Source organism: Castor canadensis, chromosome 1, assembly GCF_047511655.1.
Source record: "Castor canadensis chromosome 1, mCasCan1.hap1v2, whole genome shotgun sequence".
In the NCBI taxonomy this organism is placed as follows: Eukaryota; Metazoa; Chordata; class Mammalia; order Rodentia; family Castoridae; genus Castor; species Castor canadensis.
The window spans coordinates 202926548-202949898 of record NC_133386.1 but is presented as its reverse complement, the minus strand read 5'-3'; the positions used below and the strand labels follow the sequence as shown (position 1 = coordinate 202949898).

The following is a 23351-nucleotide window of genomic DNA, read 5'->3' as shown; positions in this document are numbered from 1 at the left end:
AAACATCCTCCTTTCCCCCCACCTTTGATCAAAATGAAATTTTAAGGACTTTTTCCATTTTGATTGTACCACTTACATAGAGTTCATGGGTCATCTCCAGTTTTGTGCTTCAGTAATCCAAACTAAAAAAATAACAACAACCATTTCCCACAATTTTCCTGGAGCTGGTTGGCAATGGGGAAAGCCAAATTTTTTGTTTCTAAAAAGGAGTATTATTCTTCTGCACTACAGACTCCAAAGCCTAGTGTTATTTTTAATAATAATGTAATGATAATCATCCCCATCATCTCAATGGAATCCTAGCGGTCATCAGAATCATGTGTCTGGGGCTGGGGAATATAGCTCAGGGATAGGAGTGCCTGCCTGGTATGCAAAAGGCCCTGGGTTCCATCCCCACCACTGGGGAAAGAAAAAACAAACAAACAGAACCATGTGTCTGTCCTACTTATTAGGCATTCATCACTTAGGTCAACTTCAAATCCTCTAACTTTAACATAAAAGAAGAAAAAAATAATACCTTCTTTGGCTATCAATGAAGCTATTTATTACTACTCCTAGTCTTGGTTGGTTTGATTTGAAGAAGAGATCAAACAAGTTCCAATGAGATAGCTCTGGTTTTGAATTTTAAATGTCTTAAGTGCCTCAGAAAGACTAGCAAACTCACAATGCTATACTTAGTACACAAGGTTCCCTCAGCCCACATTATATAAAATGAAAATAAAAGCTGCTTCTGAAAATGGATAGCTTTTTAAAGATCAGAACTTAATGCATCAAGCATAAACACAGGATACTGGACTGGCATGAAGAAATCTCTGGCCCACTGCTAACAGCACTTAATGTTGAGCAAGACATAGCTATCCCTCAAGGGACCCTCTCTCTCTTGGCACTGTCTATAGGCTCCAGTCCTATCCTTGGACTTGTGTCCAGCTCCTGCATCTTCAGTGGTCTAATAAGCAATTTAATGTATGCACAGACACTCACTTCCCTGCTGAAACAAACCAGCACACCACCAACCACCACTCTTCCAACTTTCCTGTCACTTCAATGGCACATCGGGTCTAGGAGTCCAGAAATATCTGGCACTCTTCTTTCACCCTCATTCCTCACTACCCTTCCCTTGAAGGCTGTCCCTCTCTATTCCTATTCCCTGCATCCAGTCTCCCATCCCTTCATGATCAAATATCCAAATCAGAAAATAGAATATGTGTAGCCACTAAAGTGATCACTTCAGAATCACTTATAGTGATTTCTATAAGGAGTTCAATAAGAAAGGCAAGATGCAAAAATTAGTTTGATGTGATTTCATCTTTAAAACAATATCCCCAGTGGAATGGAGAAAAATATGGAGAGCTGTACACATGAGTTACCTGGTAGTGGGGTAAGGCAAAAAGAGAAAGAGGAAAATGAGGCAAGCAAAACAAGCAAAACAAAAAACATAGACTTTACTAAATAAATAAAGGAGATCTCATATCTCTATGTAATAGTAGGTATGTTTAGAAACTTTTAAACAATAAGAATTAAAATACCAAACAAATCCCATTCTACAAATGAAAGTGTATTCATTCAGAAAAAAAAGTGTGTGTGTGTAAATATGTGTATATATATATATATATATATATATACATATATATATACATATATACATATATATATATAGGAGGCCAGCACTGGAGTTTGAACTCAGGGCCTCACACTTGCTAGGCAGGTACTATACCATTTTTTTTTTTTCTCGGCACTATACCACTTGAGCCACTCTGCCAGCCCAAAAAATGCTTTCAAATACTGTGTCGGCTGTAAAACAAATTGACAACACTCTCATTTAAAAAAAAGTAGACACTAGCTCTGGAGGTATAGTTCAAGTGGTAGAGCACCTGCCTAGCAAGTGCAAAGATCTGAGTGCAAACCCCATACTACCAAAAAAAAAAAAGGGAAATAAAGAGAGGAAGGAAAGAAATGAAAGGAAGGGAAGGGAAGGGAAGGAGGGGAGGAAAGGAGGGATGAAGGCAAGCTGAGGGCTTAGGTGTAGCAGGAAAATAGGAAGTGTTCAAAGGTATGAAGAGCTTCCACTGGCTAGATTTGCAATAATTTGAGCATCAAAATAAATAATAACACTGACAAATTACAACCCACTGATTAAAGTATAAATTCACGAGTCCATAATGGAAGGAACGAAGAAGGGAAAGCTTATCATTATAATGAAACTAATTTATAAATGTACAAGAAATAATAGAAACAAAAAAAATCATCATTTGGCAACCACCATCAGTCACCATCACTTGGTGACTGCTTTAGGCAGGACATTAATGTTGTTAGCTTAAAGTTTTATAAGGAAGGGACTGGAGGTGTGGCTCAAGAAGTAGGGCACCTGCTTTGCAAGTGTGAAGCCCTAAGTTCAAACCCCAGTCCCACCAAAAAAAAAAAAAAAGAAAAAGTTTTATAAGGAAAATGATTTTGGCATAATCTTAAAATGTCTGTACGCAAAATATTTATCAGTTACAAAGGGAAAAACAATGGCATACAGTGGAGAAAAGCAGACCCCTGGCACACATCAACACAACCAGTTGATCAGTGTTCACATTACCAGTACCAGGGTTGGTTAATATAATATGCTCCTTGATATGATGCCCTGGGAATACTACAATCATTTGTGACAGTTTTTGTCAAGAAATCATGACCTAAGTCTGGTCATGGGACAATATTAAGGGATCCAGCTTGCAGATTATTTTCATGACTATGAAACTGTTGAGGACATGAATGACAGGAAAAGATTTAAGAGATTATCCAGATTAGAGGACATGAAAAGTCATTGACAACTAAACACAATGTTGCACTGGGATCTTGGAACTAAGCAGAAAAAGAGACATTGGGACAGTTGGCAAAATGTGAATGGGACCTAAGCTTGGACAATAGGATTTTATCACTGATAAATACATGACTTAGAGAGATATATAATGGTTATTTGAGATCAGCCTTTATTGAGTAAATATGGAAACATTTAAAAGTAATAGGGCAACATTTGCATAATTTGGTCTCAAATGGCACAGAAAAAACAATTTAGAGAGAGAAATAGTGTAACAGAGTAAATGCTATAAAATGCCAACAGTTTGGGAATCTGGGTGAGGCAAAAGGGAATATAGACATTCCTCCCAGTCACATTCTGGAAGAAAATAGTACCACACACACACAAAACCCTGCTGAAGGACTTGACCTATAAAACACAATTTCTACAAATAAATTATGAAAAGACATACCAATTTTTAAAACAGATATGAACAGATACGTCACAAAAGAAGATATCCAAACTGCCAGTCAATAGATATTCAATGCCATTAGGGAAATGCAAATTAAAGCCACAAAGGAGTTAAACATTTTATAGCCATTAACATGGCTAAAATTAAAGGAACAAAACTAAATGTTGGTAGAAACATGGAGCAATAGGAAATGTGTATATTACTACTACTATGTATTATTATTATCTACCTACTGTTACATAACAATATTATCACAGATTTATTAGCAGTTTAAGACAACCCAAGTTGATCATCTTAGTTTCTGTGGGTGAGAAGCCCAGGCATGGGTTAGCCGGATACTCTTTAAGGTATTAAAGAGGACATCTGAGGCTTGAGTGGAAAGACTCTGTTTCCAAACTCACATGATTGTTGGCATCACTCAGTTCTTGTGGGCTGCCGGCCTGAGGACCACAGTTTATTGACTGTGAGTTTGAAACTGCCCAGCACTCCCTGTCACATGGCCCTCTCTACAGAAACTCTAGTGGCTACTTACTTCTCCAGAGCCACCAAGATGCACATTATGGTCTGATGTAATATAGCCATATATATCCCATCACTTTTGCCACATTTTATTAGTAAGGAACAAGTCACAGCTCCCATCCACATCCAAGGGGATGGGATTACACTAGAGCATAAATACCAGGAGGCAGATCATAGGAGTCACCTCAGAATCTGTCTGCCACAGCTACTGGGAATGTAAATTGATATAGTCACTTCTGATAAACTGGCAGTTTCTTACAAAGGTAAACATTTAAAAACACGTTCCTATGCTGAGACCCACCATTCCACACCATCTCACTTCTACATATTTCCCCCAAAGAAATAAAAATGTATGCTACAAAAAGACATTACAAGAATGTTCATAGCAGCTGCTTTATTCACAAAAGTAAAATCCGTAAACAACTCATATGTCCATAAATAGGTGAATGAACAAACTATGGAATTTGTTTCAATGAAATATGACTTAATGATATAAAGGAATGAAATGCTAACACATATAAACAACATGCTTAAATCTGGCAAAGGAAGGCCAGCACAAGAATTCATGTTATATGATTCCATTTACATGAAGCTTTAACAGATAAAACCTGATTACATGAATTTATGTGTCAAAACACATCAATTCATTAAGCCTAATCATTAAGCCTAAGATCTGTGAATTTCACTGCATTTAAATTTTACCTCAGCAAAAAAAAATGTTTAAGTACATACTAATGGAAGAAGAAGAGAGTGTGGCACAGTAGTTAAGGGCATACTATAGAAAGCCAGCCTGCCAGGGACTGAACTCTAGCTGAGCTACATTCTTGGACAAGTTTTCTAACCTCTCTGTGCTTCTGTACCTATCTGATAATTAAGTAAGTTAAAACATAGACAAAAATTAGAACTGCACCAGGAGCATATTAGGTACTCAATGTTAGCTATTATTAAGCAAAACTAAAAAGGCAATTATTAATGATAAGAAAAATTCAAAGTGGGCTACAAAAGGAAAAAATCATAGTTTACTACATGGCTCAACAGTGTCTTGAATTTCTATGGTCATGATAAGAACTGTTAACAATCTCATCAAAATTACAATTTCATTAGGATAACAGGGAAATGATTGTTTCAAAAAGCCAATATGGACTGCTTCTAAACAAGACTTACAGACCTACTTGACTGTCCAAAATATATATACAACTTTAATTAAAAATATAAAAAACAACAGAAGAAGAGGAGGAGGAGAAGCTGCAATCTAGAGGTACATTAATTATGGGGATTAAGGTTTATAGGGAGAAAATTACACTGAAATTCAATCTTATATTAAAATGCAAATATAGTATCCCTCCTTTCACAAAATTTACATCCCCAGGCCTCTTTCTATCTACTAACAGGGCAGAGATTTCTCAATCCATTGGCTGGAAGGCCAGGATTATAGCAGATCCATATGAATGAGAATTTCCACATCCCCAGCCTGAGAATTTAATTACAATAATATATTATATTCATAAAGTACCTTTTACTGAGGAACATAAAGTGCTTAGCGATTTTATCTTAATCCTCAAAAAAAATTCCTTTATCTTTTTTTTTTTTTTTTTTTTTTGGCAGTACTAGGGCTTGAACTCAGGGCCTACACCTTGAGCCACTCTGCCAGCCCTTTTTTGTGATGGGTTTTTTCAAGATAGGGTCTCAAGAACTATTTGCCCAGGCTGGCTTCGAACTGCAATCCTCCTGATCTCTGCCTCCTGAGTAGCTAGGATTACAGGCATGAGCCACCAGCACCCAGCAAATCCTTTATCTTAAGATGGGGCTAGGGCTAGGGCTATTGGCTCAGTAGTAGAGCACATGCCCAGCATGCTCAAGGCTCTGGGTTCAATCCCTAGTACCACAAAAAAGAAAAGAAAAAAACACTACTAAGCAGTAAGACAATGTAAGAAATGGAAAATGACTGGATATTTACCTACTTTTCATTTACAAAACCAGAAATAAGATACAGGAATCCCAAAATATTCTTCCCAACAATGAACAGACAGCAAGACAGTTATTTTCCTTTTCATTCTGATGAGAAGACTGAGGCTCAAAAGGTTATTAACCTCCAAATCACAATTTTTAATTTTTAAAGGAAGGATTTAATTCTTCTGGCCCAGTGTTCCATCTACTCTACCAGTAGGTCTATAACCAGAAGTCTCTGAAGATTAATCATTGTGTTCATTTTTAAAGTCTAGAATAACATACAGATGGCAAAAATGGCAATTGAAACTATACGCTTGTTTTAGGTCTCTTCCTGAAGTAAACAGGCACAAGTCAAACACACTTGAGGACACTCAAGCACACTTACGTTAACGGACCATATAAACTCTAATAAGAGCAACATGTCTTTAACAAGTGCTCCCAATACACTGGTAGTGGTGGTAATATCTCTAAGGTGCTTTCTGGATCATCACAATGATTGTGAACTTTACAGACATTCAATGGCAGAAAAAAAAACAAGAATGCCAGACAGACATCTTACAACCCACACATCTGGGAACCGTCAAGTCCTATACAATTAAGAAATGGCTAGCTTCCCACATGATTGTCAACATTCATGTGAGTGAAAATATTCAACCCAGGACAGAACCAGATTTTATATGGTCTGAAGTTTATATAAAATTAGCAGATCCTCTATAAGAAAAAGCATACAAAGTTACAGTTACAAAATTAGCACTAGGATTTAAAAATATAAACTACTTGGAAATACATCTAAAGAAAGAATACTTCTATGCTTAAAAAGAAAATATAAAACCAATTAAACAAAACCTAAAAAAACAGAACATACCTTGCCTGTGGATTGAAAGACTCAGTATTTTAAAGACTTCAGTTCTGTCCAAATTAATCTATATATCTAGAGCAATCCTAAAGTCCCCACTTTAAACAAAAACAAAAACAAAAAAAAGGTCATAAGGAAACTAAAAAATTGATTCTAAAATTTCTAAGAAAATGCAAAGGGTAAAGATTACTCAAAGGCAATTATATGAAGAAGCACAAAGCTAGAAGACATATACCACCAGGTATGTGGTTCTATTATAAGATACAGTAATTGAGACAAGGGAACATTAGTGCAAGCATGGACTAACTGACCAACGTACAGAACAGAAAGTCTAAAACTAGAATGTAAATGTCATGGGATTTATGATCAATGGTAACACTGTGGTACAGTGGAAAATGGATGACCTTTTAAATAAATGGTACACAGTTAACTAAATATCCGTATCTGGAGAAATGAATCTTGACCCCTACCTCACACCACACAAAAAAGTGCACTTCAGCTAGCTTGTAAGTGTAAACATGAAAAAGAAAAAAATAAAGTTTCTAGAAGAAAACATTAGACAACATCTTCATGGTCTTAAAATGGGCAAAGATTTCCTGAACAGGATATAAGTGGTACTAAACATAAACATAAAAGGGGAAACTGATAAATGGGGCTACATTAAGATTAGGAATTTCTTGAACCAGGCACTGGTGGCTCTCACCTGTAATCCTAGCTACTCAGGAGGCAGAGATCAGGAGGATCTCGGTTTGAAGCCAGCCAAATAGTTAGCAAGACCCTATCTCAAAAAAACCCTTCACGAAAAAAAGCTGGTGGAGTGGCTCAAGGTGTAGGCCCTGAGTTCAAGCCCCAGTACCACAAAAAAAAAAAAAAAATTTAGGAATTTCTGCTCAATAAAAAGGCAACCCATAGAGTAGAAGATATTTGTGACAAAAGGAAGTCATAGTAAGGAAGAAACAGAGACAATCCAATACAAAATGGGCAACAGAACTGAACAGACAATTCATACAAGAAAATATCCAGGATGGTAAATAAACTTAAGAAAAAGTACTCAACATCTTCAGGGAAATGCAAATTAAAACCATAGGGGAAGCTATTTTACCACCAACCAGAATGACTAAAAGGAAAAGGGCAAAGAATGCCAACTGTTTATGGAGATATGGAGCAACAGGAACTTTCATATATTGCTAAGCTGAATACATGGTACCCTATGATCCAGCAATTCCACTCCTGGCTATATACTCAAGAGAAAGAGTATGTATTGTGCTAACAGATATAGGCAAGAATGTTCAAAAGAACATTGTTCAAAACAGTCCCAAACTAGAAATCTGCCATATGTCCACTATCAATAGAATGGTTAAAGAAACTGCAATACATTAACACCATGGAATACTATTCAACAACAAGCACAGATGAACTACAACTACATGCAACATATGGGTGAGTCACATAAACACAATATTAAAGAATATAAAGGTATACACTGAAGCAGGCAAAACTAACTTATGTTGTCAGAAGTTAGGATACTAATTATCTTTGGTGAAGGAGGAGAGCTTGTGATTAGAAAGGGGCATGATAATGTTGGGAATGAGTTTCTTGATGTGAGCACTGGGTACATTGAGGATGCCCAGTTTATAAAAATTCATCAAGCTGTACTTATTACATATGTACTTTTCCGAGCATACATGACACTTCAACAAAAAAAAACTTTTAAGTAGCTTTTGCACGTGAAGTAGCTTTTTGCATGTTACAAAGCTCCATCAGCTTTGTAACAAATCTGCCTTTGGCTCTACTAGAAATATATCTATGTAAAACACAGTTTAGTTTACAATTATCTAAGCCTAGACCTAAAGAAACTTAATTAGAGAAATGTAAGTATTTTTTCACCATTTAACATACAGTGAATTTTCCAGAAATTTAAATACTACGTAAATAGAGGAGAGACTTCCCTCTATTTTGTGCAGAACTTCATGAAAATTATTCCCCATTTAAGAAATCATATCCCAGTGGCATTGCCACATGTCATCTGAGTCACCAATGCAATACACCTATATCAGTCTCTATTTATGTGTCACATCCACAAAGATAAAGCTATGTGTATTTGCAGGCACCTGACAACTACAGTTTTTAACATGCTATGAGCATTTATTTACATTTGTCTTCTGAAATTTTACATATAGAAAGACATAATTATAAATAATATTTATTTTCCTCCATTTTTCAGTGACATGTAGACATGTCAGCAAGTTTTATTATCCGGGAATTTCAGGGTTGAAAACCAGTTATAAATCATCAGTCTATCATAAGAACCATAAAGAGAATTCTAAATCCAGAACTTGGTAACTGCTCTTTTTATGTTACTCGCATCATCCAAATCACAAGTAGAGTAAATACACTTACTTGAAATATTAAGAAGAAAAAAAAAGTAAAAAATAACCCAGCTGCCATTTTCAAGAGCAAGTACCTAAGAACAACTATCATATCTAGACTTGGTGAGCAAAACAGGAGTTCAGACTACAAAGATCTAATTGAATCCTTTTTCTTTTAAATCAGTAAGATACAGCCTGGATTTCATGAGCAAAAGGCTCCACTATTTTTCTGTTCTCTTTCAAAAATAACTCCACTTTCAAGATTACACAAATTAGATCATTCTGCAGTAGGATTCCTCCTTACAGAGCAGCTCCTAGGAAGTGCAGTCAGGCTGTCTGCTACAGCAAATCAGTCATTTTATAAAAACCAATGTTTTTGAATCTTCAGTTTCACTGGGTTAGTGACAAAGGATTTGAGCTTCAGTTATTAATGGCTTCTGCAATTAGATGACCTCTTCAAAGACCACCACATAAACAAGGACGAAAGAGGAAATAGTGCATAGCAAATACGACATCAGAATTATTAGGGATGTTGAGAGTCAACTGCTCCAATGGCTATATCATGGCCTAAAGCATAAGAAGTGTCAACCTGTGGATTATGCATTACCTAGTAAATTCTCAAGGAAACCTTTCCAATTAATCACAAATGGCAAAAGTGGAAACAAATTCCCAGAGAGCTTTGAGTCCTATTATACAGATCTCGTTCTTCTAATATCACTAAGACAAAGAGATAATAATGATTTGAAAAGCAACCAGAAAATGGACACAAAGAAGCTAAATGAAATGCTGGAGTCATCCTTAATGCATCCTTTTGCTCTGTCATGTCTCATATCCAAATCCATGAGTCAATTCTTTAGGGTGGAAAATGTACCCAGAGTTTGACTCCTTCCTTATCTTCACAGCTACTATCCTCGTGCAAGGCAACACCTGCTCCCACCTAGACCATCACAGCCTTCTCCCAACCAGACTCCCTGCCTCTACCTTTTCCATTTTCTATAGGCAATTCTGCACACAGAGGCCAATGATTACTTTAAGGTAGAAGCTAAAGAAAGTCCTACTATGGCTTATAAGATTTCTACGTGTCAGTGGTAAAGCCCTTGCCTAGCATGGATCCCAGTACCACAAAAACAAAATGAACAAACAAACAAAAAACCTGTCTGTGTCCTCTTCTCTGATTTTATCTCCACCTTCAAGATTTGTTTGGCTTCAGCCACACTGGCCTTCTAGATGTTCCTGGAATCTACCAGTACTTCCTGTTCCCTCTACTGGAAAGGTTCTTCCCATAAAATTCACTTGGCTTGCATACATGTGTGTTCCACCTGGCTTGCTCACCTTCTCTGAGATTTTGCTAGACCATCTTATTTAAACTATAACATTCTCCTGCCTCCTATGTACTTATCCTCTATTCCTACTTTATTTTTCCCATTTGACATACCCTGTCACTTGCTCATTCATTTGTCTTCTGTCTGCTGCCCATCCTCTCCTTAGAAAGTAACCATAAAAGCTGGAATTTTTGTGTTTTGTTGACTGCTCTTGCCTCAGTACTTATGACAGCAGCTGCTATAGAATGTTTGCTTTTGATTAAATGAGGGAACCAAGTAAAGGCAGGGAGAGGAAGAGTCACAGAGACTTATCAAAACCTAGAGGGCTGGCAGGCTCTGTGGCTCATATCTTTAATCCCAGCTACTTTGGAGGCAGACATCAGGAGGATCACTATTCCAGGCCAGCTGGGGCAAAAAAGTCAGCAAAACACAATCTCAATCAATAAGCCAGGCGTGGTGGTGCATGCCTGTGATCCCAGCTATGTGGGAGGCCATAAGTGGGAGACCTTAAGTCAGAGACTGGCCCCAGGCAAAAGCAAGAGACTCTACCTGAAAAATAAATAAAGTACAAAGGGCTGGGGATATGGTTCAAGTGGTAGAGCACCCACCTAGCAAGCACAAATCCCAGAGTTAATGTCAAATGAGAAATCAAATTTTAAAACCAAAGCATATCTGGCAAATGGTTTAAGACAGATTCTTGCTGACTTTTCCTCCAGATACATTATAATAATAAGAGTTATTATAATAAGAAATACCTGACTTATAAAACATAAACAAAGTCATATCCTAAAGTCATTCTTCTTTACATTTTTTCTTAAATGCATCTAAATAAGCCTCACCACACTGGGACATGATATTCACTTAGCAGTGAGGAAACCTTAGAAGTAGGTCCTTCTGGAACATAAATAATCATCTTTCTAAACCTACCAAACTAACCTTATGCCTCAAGACCATCTCCCATTTTCAAGGTTGCTTCCCTAAGGAGATGATCTTTTCCTTTTTCTCCATGGAGAAAAAAGCCAATCAAGGGGATTAATGGACAGTGCTTAATAATGTTACAGCTATTCCTTGTTATGCATTTTCTTTTTAAAGGAAAGATACAGTGATAAAAACAAAACGATTATGAGATTACACACATTTAATAAACAATTCTCTCCATTAAAGACAAGAGACATAAACAAATTTATTGCACATTTTGGTGGCAGAGAGGAAATACAATTAAGTCCATTAATAGCACAACAGTTTTTATGTTCCCAGAAGACCTTAGTTTCCAGAGTTGCTTATCCATTTTCATACAAAGCAAAAGTGGTGCAGAGCAGAGATGACAGATGCTACAGACTACTTTCTACAGAATTTTTAGAGTATTTTATTAAACAATGGACTTAGGTACATTTTGTACTGCCACATTCCATTGTCCGTGATCTGAAAAGACCAAAGAAAAACCAACTTGTGACCACAACATAAATGAGGACGAATATAAACCAGGTCTACCAGAGGACAAATATTACACTACCATATTCATAGTTTTACCAACATTACCCAAAGATACAAGGGTAAACAACACATATACACACACACACACACAGAGATGCCCATGTATTTTATATTTTTTTCATCGTAACAAATCATTTGCGGGGAGGCATCCTGACCTTAAAACGTAAAGGGGAAAAACATGACTTGCCCAAAGGTAATCAAAACCAATTTAGCCAAGTATATAGTGCTTTGTTTACTATTCCACAGTACTCCAATACAAATAACTTGTATCTCTACGTGATCATATCAAATTTTTTGACTCCCTGAGGATTAGACACCTCCTACAAACTCACAGTATTCTTCCTTCTCTGGAACAGGATCTACACCAGGAGGCTAAACAAAACTGTTTCTTCTTTGTCCCTAAAACACCCAGCTTTGAATCTCATGCTCTCAGGCTATACCGCCAATTACCCACAACCCTTGGATTCAGAGACTATTCATTCATTTTTTCTTTTTTCTTCTTTTTCTGCAGTGCTGGGAACTGAATCCCAGCCTTGCACATGTTAAGCAATGCTCTACCACTGAGCTGCATCCCTATCCCTCATTCTTAACATTTTCAATCATCTAGTTCTTCAGCTCCTGGTATATCAGAAGCAACAAAAGAGAAAGAGGGCATACTGATAAGAAACAAACCAAAAAACTAAATTAAAAAAGCAAACACACAAATTTTAACATGGTTATAGACCAGTCTACAATCTTCATTATTCCCTGATGTGTACCAGGAAGGTCCTGTTCATCATGACAAACCAGACTCAAGGAAAGGTTAATCTGTTTTATAAATTCTTCAGGAAGAACCAGCAGCAAGCAATATGCTCATGTTCATGGATTTCCAACCAAAATTGAAAAACAAGTCAGTGCTGTTACAGAGGAAAATTAACACAAAGATTCAGACGTTTCAGGAGGAGCTATAAAGGTATTATCAGCTTCTCCTGTAAAAGGAGAATATAATTTTTCCATTCGTTTGAGACATAAAAAAGGAAAACTTAAGGAAACAGGAGAAAAGTATCAACTCCACTTAACTCCTCATTTTCCTAGGAGTTACTGAGCTTTCACTGATAATAACCTGCTAGCTGTAAACCAGTTTAGTTGCTCTTCTGGCTGCCAAACCAGAGCTAAAGTCAGCAGGTAAAATAGAGAAGCTGTTAAGTCAAGCTAGCTCAAAAAAGCTGTGGTTTGCAGGCGGGGCCTGAGCCATCTCTTCCGTTTTTATAAGCAAGCAGTATGTAGAAACAAGATTCCAACCCAGCCACTGCTTCAGACCAAAATATTTTGCTCTGACTTTCTAGCCTAATAAGCTTGAGGCTTGGCAAGATCTAGGCCTTAGGTGAATCCAAGATCTTGTAATGGTTCACTGAAGAAATCAGAATCTCACCGTGATTCTAGAAAGAAAGCAGGTTTGTTTTTGTTTTCATGGGGTAGTGGGAGGAGACGGAAAAATTGTATTGGCAAGAAAGACAGCAAAAGCATTAATAATTGCTAATATGTATTAAGTGCTTTCTATGTGCCACACTTGCAATTACCATGTATTAATCTCACTTAATTCTCATGATAGCTGAAATAGGGAAAATTTTATGCCCCATTTTACAGATAAGAAAATTGAGCACTAGAGAAGTTAAAGAACTTGCCCAAAGTCATCCAAATAGTAATCAGAATTCAAATATGGGCTGGCTGACTCCAGAACCCATATTCACAGCCTCTTTTTACCTATAATGGTAACAGAGCAGCATTCTATAATTCCAACTGACAAAGTACAAGTTAGTCAAAATTATTTGTCAACTATGAGAACCAGACAGGGCTTGGGGGACCAAATTTAAGCTGGTACCAGACAATCATGAGTCATAAGACAAATCTCAGCTCTGCCCACGTAAACTACATAGACTTAACAAAAATGCCTTCCCTTCACTGTACCCCAATTTCCCTTCTGAGAAAAAGGATCTCAGTACCTGCCTCTGATGGTTACTGAAAATGCTCAGTTCACATTCACTTCACTCCACTGTATGCTCAAATTGGCATACACCAGAGGCCTTCATGACCACGCCATTCACCTAACCCTCCAAATTCCCTACCCCATTTCACTATGCTACTGTTCTCTATCTGGCCATTTATTACACGTCTGATTATTTCATGGTTTATTATCTGTCTCCCTACACTGGAATGTACACTCCGGCAGAGAATGGACTTTGCTGACCTGTTTGCTGGCCTTTCCTCAGCGTCTAGAGCAGTGCTTAGCACAGAAATATACAGTACATATTTGTTGAATGGATGAATTGTGTATAATAGATATTCATTCAATAAACAGTATAAATAAACAGGCACTGTAGGAAAATCAGTATCATTAATTCAACAAGTGTATTCATTGGGTACCTATATACTAGCTAAATAAACAAAATTATTTCAGAAATTGACAAGTAGTTGTCCAGAATAGACTGAGAAAGTGAGGACAGCCTTATAAGATGGAAGGTGAGCTGAGACCTGAGTGATACCCAGCAGCTACACACAGGACAATCCAGGGAATCAAGCACCCCAGCTGGAGGGAACAGCAAGGGCAAAAGCCTTGAGGTAGGGATGACCATGCTCAAGGCCCAGCTTCCCTAAGCCATCTGAGCATCGTGGAGAATGGCAAATAATGAAGTCAGAGTCACAGGAAGGGACCACATCATGAGGTGTCTTCTAAGCCATGAAAAGGATTTTATTGTAAGTGTGACTGAGTGCTATTTGACAGTGTCTCATCTTTCTCAATAAAATGCAGACTTGATGAGATCCAAGGTTTTGTTTGGCACATACTAGCTGGTCTGCAAACATGTGCTAAATAAGTAAATGGAAGGTTATGGTGAGGGGAGTGATATGATCTGATTTTCATTTTTAAAACACCATCCCGAGTATATGTGAAGCCCTGGATTCAATCACCAGCACTGGAGGAAAAAAAAAACACTCTAAACTGCCACTAGTTAAAGTTTCTGCGGTTATCTTCTATGACAGACTGGCGTGGCATAGAATGGGCAGTGTATATGCAATGTATTTGAGAGGTGCCATAAAATAGAAATGGGAGGGAAAAGTTGCTCCCTAAACCCTGAAGCCATTTGGTGTTTTTAAATAAGAAACAGGAAAAGGTTAATGAGATAGATCAAATAAATGACAACTAATGTCCTGAACTTTTGTGTTCTAAAATATATTTTTTAAAATGCTACAAAGAATGAAAGAATGTCTCATCTATGGAAAGAACAACAAAATGAAACACAAAGACAGGCACACAATGCCTGGAGAATAAGTCAAAGGAAAAAAAATGCTTCCCTATACTAAGCACAATAACTGGTCTAAAATTCCTCACAGATGGTTAATATACCAATTTTACCTAACATGTCACCAGGGGAACTCCTGCTCACATAAATGTCTTGACGGGGAGGGACTGTCATGGAAAGGAGCTATGCAATCTACAAGGAATGGAGCAGATTGTGTAGAAGGAAACAAGATTTAAACATCCCTCCTTTCCTATCTCCCAAATCTGCATTAGGCCACAAAAAACCACACTGAGTAAATTCCCTACAGTACAATTTCTGAAACACATACAGACCAAAATATGTTTTGGCCAAAATAACCTGTGGCTATTATCAGAACTAAATGTACTAAAAGGACAAATGGGAACCAGGTTTACCTGAGAGTTGAAAGGATCATAACACACAAAGAAGAAATAGGAAGTACAGTATTCAAGGTTCAGAAAAATTGATGAAGCTAAAACTAAACTCAAATATTCTAACCTCAGTGTATCTAAAAAGTTCATTTAAGGGAATATGCACAAACATCAAGTAAATTAACCTGTCATCAACACTAACTTATCATCTATGCCTCATCTACCCATCACGAGGGGACCAGAGATATGGCTCAATTGGTGGTGTCTGCTTTGCAAAGCCCAAAGCTCTGAGTTCAAACACCAGACCCACTGGAAGAGCTGGAGGAGCGGCTCAAGTGGTAGAGCACAAAGCCCTGAATTCAAGCTCCAGTGCCACCAAAAAAAAAGGAAGGTAATGATCTAAAATAGTCTCCATTTGCCATTTTTGCTATCAATAAAAATGAAAAAGTAATTCTAGAACCAAGAAAAGAGAGTAATAAGTGAGATGAAACTTTAGACCATTCATCCATTCAGTGTTCACTCAATATGCACTTTTAAAACATCTTTAATATACATAAATTCATAAAGTTCATCCCTCTGAATTGTACAATTTGGTAGTGCCTATTATATATGGTATTCATAGAGTCAATATGTATTTTAAAAAATATTTTCCTACTGGTTTTTCTACTGGTAATAATGTTTATTATAGAAATTTTTTAAATCACTAAAAAAAATGAAATTAAAACCACACCACTTAAAAACCATTTGGAGTCAATGCCTCTTTTAGTTCTCAACAGATAGTGACTAAAACCTAAGACTATGAGACACAAATGGCAGGGAGACACCAAGAAGCAAATAGGAAATAAATGAATGAATAAAAGAATGAATGAATGAATGAAGAAAGAAAAAAACAAACAGGGATAGTAAGAAGTACAGCAAACTAGATGACAATAACATGTAAAGGGGAAAACTAATAAAATAAAACTCAAGTGGCCTTGAAACAGCAATGAAAGAGGAGACTTTAAAATAACTTGGAAGAATACAAAAGTGTTCTATTTAATTAAATTAATAAGGAAAAAACATATATACAATATTTTTCTTACAGTACCTGGGTTTGAACTTAGGGTTTCATGCTTGCTAGTCAGGTGCTCTGCCACTTGAGCCATGTCTCCAGCCTACACATATTTTTACAGATGTATTCATAGCTCACATTAGAGCAAAAAGAATATTGAGCAAAATCCCTAAAGGGAAAAGATCATAGGGCACAGTTCAGAGAAGACCAGGTACAAGCTTCTAAGAGTCTTCTCCTGGTGGAGTCATATATGACACACTTCTTTTAATTTTATTTAATTAATTAATTGATTTTTGCGGTATAGGGACTGAACTCAGGGGCTCATGCTTGCTAAACAAGCACTCTACCACTAAAGTCACCACACACATATGTACGCACCCACACGCACACACACAACACATACCCACGCATGCTCCTTTTGCTTTTAGTTTGTTTTTTAGATAAGGGTTTCCCACTAACTTCACCCCTCCTGGCCTCATACTGCCATCCTCATGTCTACACCTACAGAGTAGCTAGAATTACAGATTTTTGAAATGTTTAATTGACATACATAAATTATACTTATTTATGAGTCACAGCATAGTAGTTTAGTACATGTATACAATGTGTAATGTAATGATCAGATCAGGGTAACTGGCACTCAACCACTGAGTCATGTCTCCAGCCCTGGATCAGGGTAATTGGTATATTTATCACCTTCAACATTTTTCCATTTCTTTGTGTTAAGAACATTCAAAATTCTCTCTCAGTATTTTAAAATATATACTTAATTGTTGTCAAAGGAATCTGAACTTCGACAGGGACAATGGATAATATTACCGATAGGGAGGATATTCTATTAGGACAAATTCAAATCTCTTAGGGCATAAATATGCTTTTAAGATTTTTAATGAAGGGGAGGTAACAGACATTTCGCCAGTTCTCTCTTATTTTATCAATTACATTTACTTTATGTCTATCACTTAAGAAATACTTGCTCCTATAGCTCTATAGGTAAGTAAAAGTATTCCCAATCATGGCTGAAAAGACTAAGGTACAGGAGCATTTCCTACTATACAGTAGGAACAGAGTGAGAGAGCCTGGCTTGCCTAGTGTTTTTGTGTTAGAGAGGCATTTGCCCCAAGTGCTTTCATGCAAGTAACACTTCTGCTACAGGCCAATCATGTCAGCTCAGCTGTGGCCACCTCCCTTGGCTCTAACACTTTTGACTAATAAGGGTTAACCTCAGAACCCTTTTTTTTAAAATACATGTTCCAGGAAGAAATGTGACTGATAACTGAACTCCTTCCCTAGGTCCACATTTAGATATGGACATGCAAAGGCGGTCTGGATTGAAGAACAAATTTAATGTGGTTTGTGAGTGGTACAGCAGAGCACGTGTCATCTCCTAATAATCACTTTTATAGCACTGAGGAAATTTTGTATGCTGGTAAAATTTAATAATTTTTCTTCCTCTCATACTATAACAACCCAAAGAGGGAAAAGAATGTGAGGGAAAATCTCACCATACAAAGATTGAAGAGAAGGCAACAACAATGAAACCCTGACATCCTTCCTTTAACATCAAATATGCCACCTGTTCTCCACAACACCATACCATCCATGCCAGACTGGGCACAGTAGAGGAGGATGACTTACCCAAAAGGGAAAACAATGCCAGCTCCTAAAGCTAGAATTTCATAAAAGGAACAACAGCAGAGCTGCCTTCTAGTACTAAAGTTTTAAAAGCAACTGTGTTTCACAGTGATTTCCTCTGTGGAGTGAAAACAGGGATGGGACCACAGCATTTCCCTTTCACAGTCCATGCTTCTATACTTACTGAATTTCTAGTCATGGATATGTGTTAACCTTGTTTTTAAAAATGCTGTTGCCAACTGAGGCCAATAGGAGAAGGAGACCAGGAACTAGAGAAAAGGTGAGATCAAAAAGAATTAACCTAGAAGGTAACACACACGCACAGGAAATTAATGTGAGTCAACTCCCTGTATAGCAATACCACTCTTGGGGATATACCCAAAAGACTGTTACTCCAGAGGCACCTGCACATCCATGTTTATTGCGGCACTATTCACAATAGCCAAGTTATGGAAACAGCCAAGATGCCACAGCACTGACGAATGGATTAAGAAAATGTGGTATCTATACACAATGGAATTCTATGCAGCCATGAAGAAGAACGAAATGTTATCATTCGCTGGTAAATGGATGGAATTGGAGAACATCATTCTGAGTGAGGTTAGCCTGGCTCAAAAGACCAAAAACCGTATGTTCTCCCTCATATGTGGACATTAGATCAAGGGCAAACACAACAAGGGGATTGGACTATGAGCACATGATAAAAGCGAGAGCACACAAGGGAGGGGTGAGGATAGGTAAGACACCTAAAAAACTAGCTAGCATTTGTTGCCCTTAATGCAGAGAAACTAAAGCAGAATACCTTAAAGCAACTGAGGCCAATAGGAAAAGGGGACCAGGAACTAGAGAAAAGGTTAGATTAAAAAGAATTAACCTAGAAGGTAACACCCACGCACAGGAAATCAATGTGAGTCAATGCCCTGTATAGCTATCCTTATCTCAACCAGCAAAACCCCTTGTTCCTTCCTATTATTGCTTATACTCTCTCTACAACAAAATTAGAGATAAGGGCAAAATAGTTTCTGCTGGGTATTGAGTGGGGGAGCGGGAGGGGGTGGAGTGGGTGGTAAGGGAGGGGGTGGGGGCAGGGGGGAGAAATAAACCAAGCCTTGTATGCACATATGAATAATAAGAGAAAAATGAAAAAAAAAAAAAAAGGCCAGCCTGGGCTATAAAGCAAGACACTGTATCCAAAAAAAAATATATATATATATATACATATGGTATAAATTCTGAGAGAATTTAAATGTTAAAGAGGAGCAGACACTTACCTGAGAAACAACCACAATGCCCATTTTTACTTAAATATCCAATAAAGGAAGCAGCATTTTTTTTCCCCAAAACAAATGATATTTCCATAGGCACTAAGAAAAGAAATGTGACCTTCCTAACTCCATTGTTCAACCACCCATTCCCTGCACTAGGTAGAGACCAACTCCCACACATTCTTATACACACCTAACCCCAGATCCAGATCCACCATCAGGTTTATATGAAAGTACGTATAGTTCATATAGGCACTTTGTGTCTCTGGAGTTACACGAGACAAGAATGTTAGTCCTAGGCGCTATACATTGCCAACATATTCTAAACAACATAAATAAGTATACCCAGATTTCAAATTCACTAGATGACTCAATACTTGGAAGGGCCAATTGCAGGCCATTTTCTCCCACGGGTTGTTGTTTTCCATCCTGAAGATGGAGCAGCATACTCCAAGGAGCGCAAGTGTTTCACACAGAGTTGGGAGGCACAAGAGTGATGGATGGAAAATAAAGTCAGACCAGGACAGGAGACAAGCTCAAGGACTGGTTAGTAAACATGACACAGCTGCATGTACCCTATACCAGAAAACAAGCTGCTTATGAGTCTCACACCAAGTTAGCATAATAATTACCCAGTTCAACAGAATGCCTACCTGTTTCTTGGGCTAATAATTTATTACAGTCGGCCAAAAATCAACAGCAATCAGTGATTTTATTCATGTCCCCTCCCCCTACTTTGTAGAAACTTTCTGCCAGTCAGTTCATGCCTTTTCAATCTAACAAGCTAGAGAAGGCAACTGTCTAAATGTCAACAGTCAAACATAGTGACAGATGTCAAGGAAGAAAGGCAAACATCTTTTACTAACAATGGACCCATGCAGAAGGGGCACAGGTCTTTTACGCTTAGAAGAGGTAGGTTAACATGCTTCCATGATAAGTCTACAGAAAAAAGAGAGGCCTGCTCAAGACCAAGAGGCACACCATCACACACTAAGCTCTCACTTGAATTTGGTGTTGTGCTAGGGCTCTGGCCAAAGCAAACCAAACTAATTCAGCTTCTGATTTCCCTAAAGGAAGGGCAGAGAAAAAAGAAAGTATAAATCAGTGCAGTGAATGCTGAGCACAAAGAGCATGAAGAGTAGCAGGGGCAAGTGGAAAATAGTCTAACATTATCCAGTAAAGTTCCAAATCTATACCCTTCAAACAGCAATTCCACTCCTACATACAAATACACTCTAAAGAAATTTCTGCACAAGAGCACAAATCCTGGGCAAAAGTATTTATGCATTACTGTTAATATTAACAAACAGTAAAGAACTTCAATGTTTGTTCACAGAGAATTATGATATACAACACAGTACTATCCATTAGTGAAAACTAGAACTTAAAACTAGAGCTACCATACAACACTGATGATTCTCAAGCTTGAGTGAATAAACAAAGTCACATACAGCATTTCTATAAACTTCAAAAACATTCAAAACTAAAAAATTAATTGCTCAGAGATGCATATGTGTAGTAAAACTATAATCAAAAAGAAGACACGGGAAATGATAAACAATTCAGAAGAATTCTTCTACCTTTGCAGGGAGAAGAAGGGGATGTGGTTCAGGAAGGGGCACTCTGCAGGCATCTATAGGAGAGGTAATGCTCTATTTCTTAGGTTAAGTGACATATAAAGATGTACTTGCCATCATTTTTCATATCCTGTATTTGGGTGTATGAGATATTATTCAAAATAAAGGGGAAAAAAATAGAATAAACGGTAGAACCACACAATACTCCCTAACTCTTACACATCCATCTGCCCACAGCTGGGCTAACAGAATAAGGAGGAAGCTCAAAACTTCAAAGAGGTCAACTCAGTTTAGAAGTGACAAAAAGAACACCTCCAGGCACTTCTCTGGCTTACTGAGTAAAACCAGCTCCACAGGCCATCTATTCACAGGCTCAGCTGTGAAGACACCCAACACTGAATCCAAAGAGTTCAAGAAGGACTGCCTTGCCAATAGAGAAACAGAAAATATCCCCAAACTGAGGCATATTTTGCTAATGGAAGGAAAGTCCCCAAATGGTTCCAACAGACAGAGGAACGGATTGAATTTAGGAACAAGGCAGTCATTTTATGGAGCCCTGCAGGGCGGGAAGACTCTGACCAGTTTCTAGGGGGAAGGAGGGTATGAAAAATAAACTCGGGACACTCTCAGTAAGACCCCAAAACTAGAGTACAGAGTCCCAGGAGAATGTGTGTGATGCGAAGCACAGATGAACTTGTGTACTGAAGCCCCAAGTGCTCTACCTGCAAGAGGTAACAACCCATTTTGGCCCATGCACAGTATGTTGGGAAGCATTAATATCAAAAGTCATCTCTACCACATCTGTTTAACATATGTACAGCCAACGGGCGCCGGCGAGGCAGGAAAAAAAGTGACTTACTCGGGGAAACTGACGGCCAGGAAGGCCAGCAAGGGAAGGCCCTGGGCTGAGTCCAGAAGGCCCCGCTGCTGGGGAGGGGAAGAGGGTGGTCCCGGCCCAGGCCGAAGACGGGGCTGCCGGGAGAGGGCGGGTCCCCGCAGCAACAGTCCCGGGAGGCCTGACTGTTGCCAGGCCAGGCCGGGGACAGCAGGGGAGAGTCTGGGAGTTTCTGGGGTGGGGGTCACCCCCTTGAGTGATGGGGCTGGGACAGAGAAGGTAGGGGCCTGTCACAGAGCCAGCCCCGCGGGCGCCGTCACCCCCTCCCCCAGGCTCCAGGTCTTTCCCGCCCGCCGCTCACCTGGGCACGCAGCTGGACGAGCTCCGGTCCACCTCCCAGGTGGCGTACAGGTTCATCTGCACCGGGGCGGGGGTGCGGCCTGGCCCCGGGCCGCCGGGAGGCGCGGAGCCCGAGGCCACCGCGACGGCCATGGAGGTGGAGGTGGACGAGGACGAGGAGGAGGCAACCGCCGCCGAGGTGGACGAGGAGGACGAGGTGGCCTGGGCCAGCTTGGGGGGCGTCGGCTGCTGCGGCGGCTGCTGCTGCGGCGGCTGCTGCTGCGGGGACTGGGCGACCCCAGAGCCCCGCTGGCCGCTGCCGCCCCCAGCGCCTCCGGGACCACCGCCCGCCCCTCCGCGTTCCGCCATGGCCCGGCCACGGGTCGTGGGGCGTGGGGTTTACGCAGACCGAGGGGACGCCGAGAGGCTCCCGGGCTTCCCCCGCGGCGGCGGCGGCGGCAGCGGGGGCTCAGCGTGTCTCTTCAGCCCGCCCGGCGAAGCGCGAGCCGCCAGCAAGTCTGCACGCACGCGCGGGGCCTCACGGCGCGCGGTCCTCGCGCTCGCCCGCCACACTGCCTGTTGCGGCCCGCGCGGCAGAGACACTGGGTGGGCGTGTCCGGGAAGAGGGCGGGGAGCCCCGGCTCGCGGCCCCACCCAGCCCCGGGCGCCAAGGGGCGGGGCCCAGGCTCGCGCTCGCGCCCGGCGGCCTGTGGGCGCGCTTCCCTGCAGCTTGTGGGAGGGGGCTGCTGCCGACGGATGCTGGCCGGCCTTCCCTCGAATCGCCTGCGCCGGTAGCTGCCCGCCGGCTCCCTTTTCCCCTCCCCCACTCGGCCGCCGCATACCCGCGGGCGGAAACCCCGCTTTCCGGGGCGCGGCCCCGGCCGGGAGGGGGACTGTCGCGGGAGCGCGCTTGGCCCCCAGAATCTGTAGAGCTCGGAGTGGAGACCGAGTCTGCACGGCCACGCGTGCCAAGGAGGGGCTCACCCACCGCCCCGACCTCCGCTCTGCGATGCAGGGGTTTTTTTTCGCCCAGACCAGCAAAGAAGGGACGGTGAACCACCAGCCAGCCACCTCCATGGGCCTGTGAGCTGGGAAGTTCCTGAGGATAGGCAGGGGCTCTGGCACGTCCACAGCCAACCTTTCTCTTCTTTACACCGATCCCCTCCCCCAAAAGCCTTCATCACAGAGTCCCAGAGTGCCTCAGTGTTTTCTTAATTTCTA

General features: G+C 40.0%; 1 protein-coding gene across 1 annotated transcript in view; it reads right to left on the bottom strand.

The window, feature by feature from the left end:
• The window catches only part of Pacs1 (phosphofurin acidic cluster sorting protein 1), a 148433-nt gene extending 125801 nt beyond the window's left edge, over nt 1-22632 (bottom strand). Inside the window, exon 1 of the mRNA XM_020164862.2 lies at nt 22153-22632. Within this exon, the coding sequence (XP_020020451.1) occupies nt 22153-22499 (347 nt within the window). The 5' untranslated portion in view covers nt 22500-22632. The remainder of the gene's footprint in view (nt 1-22152) is intronic.
• Between the last annotated feature and the right edge of the window lie 719 nt (nt 22633-23351).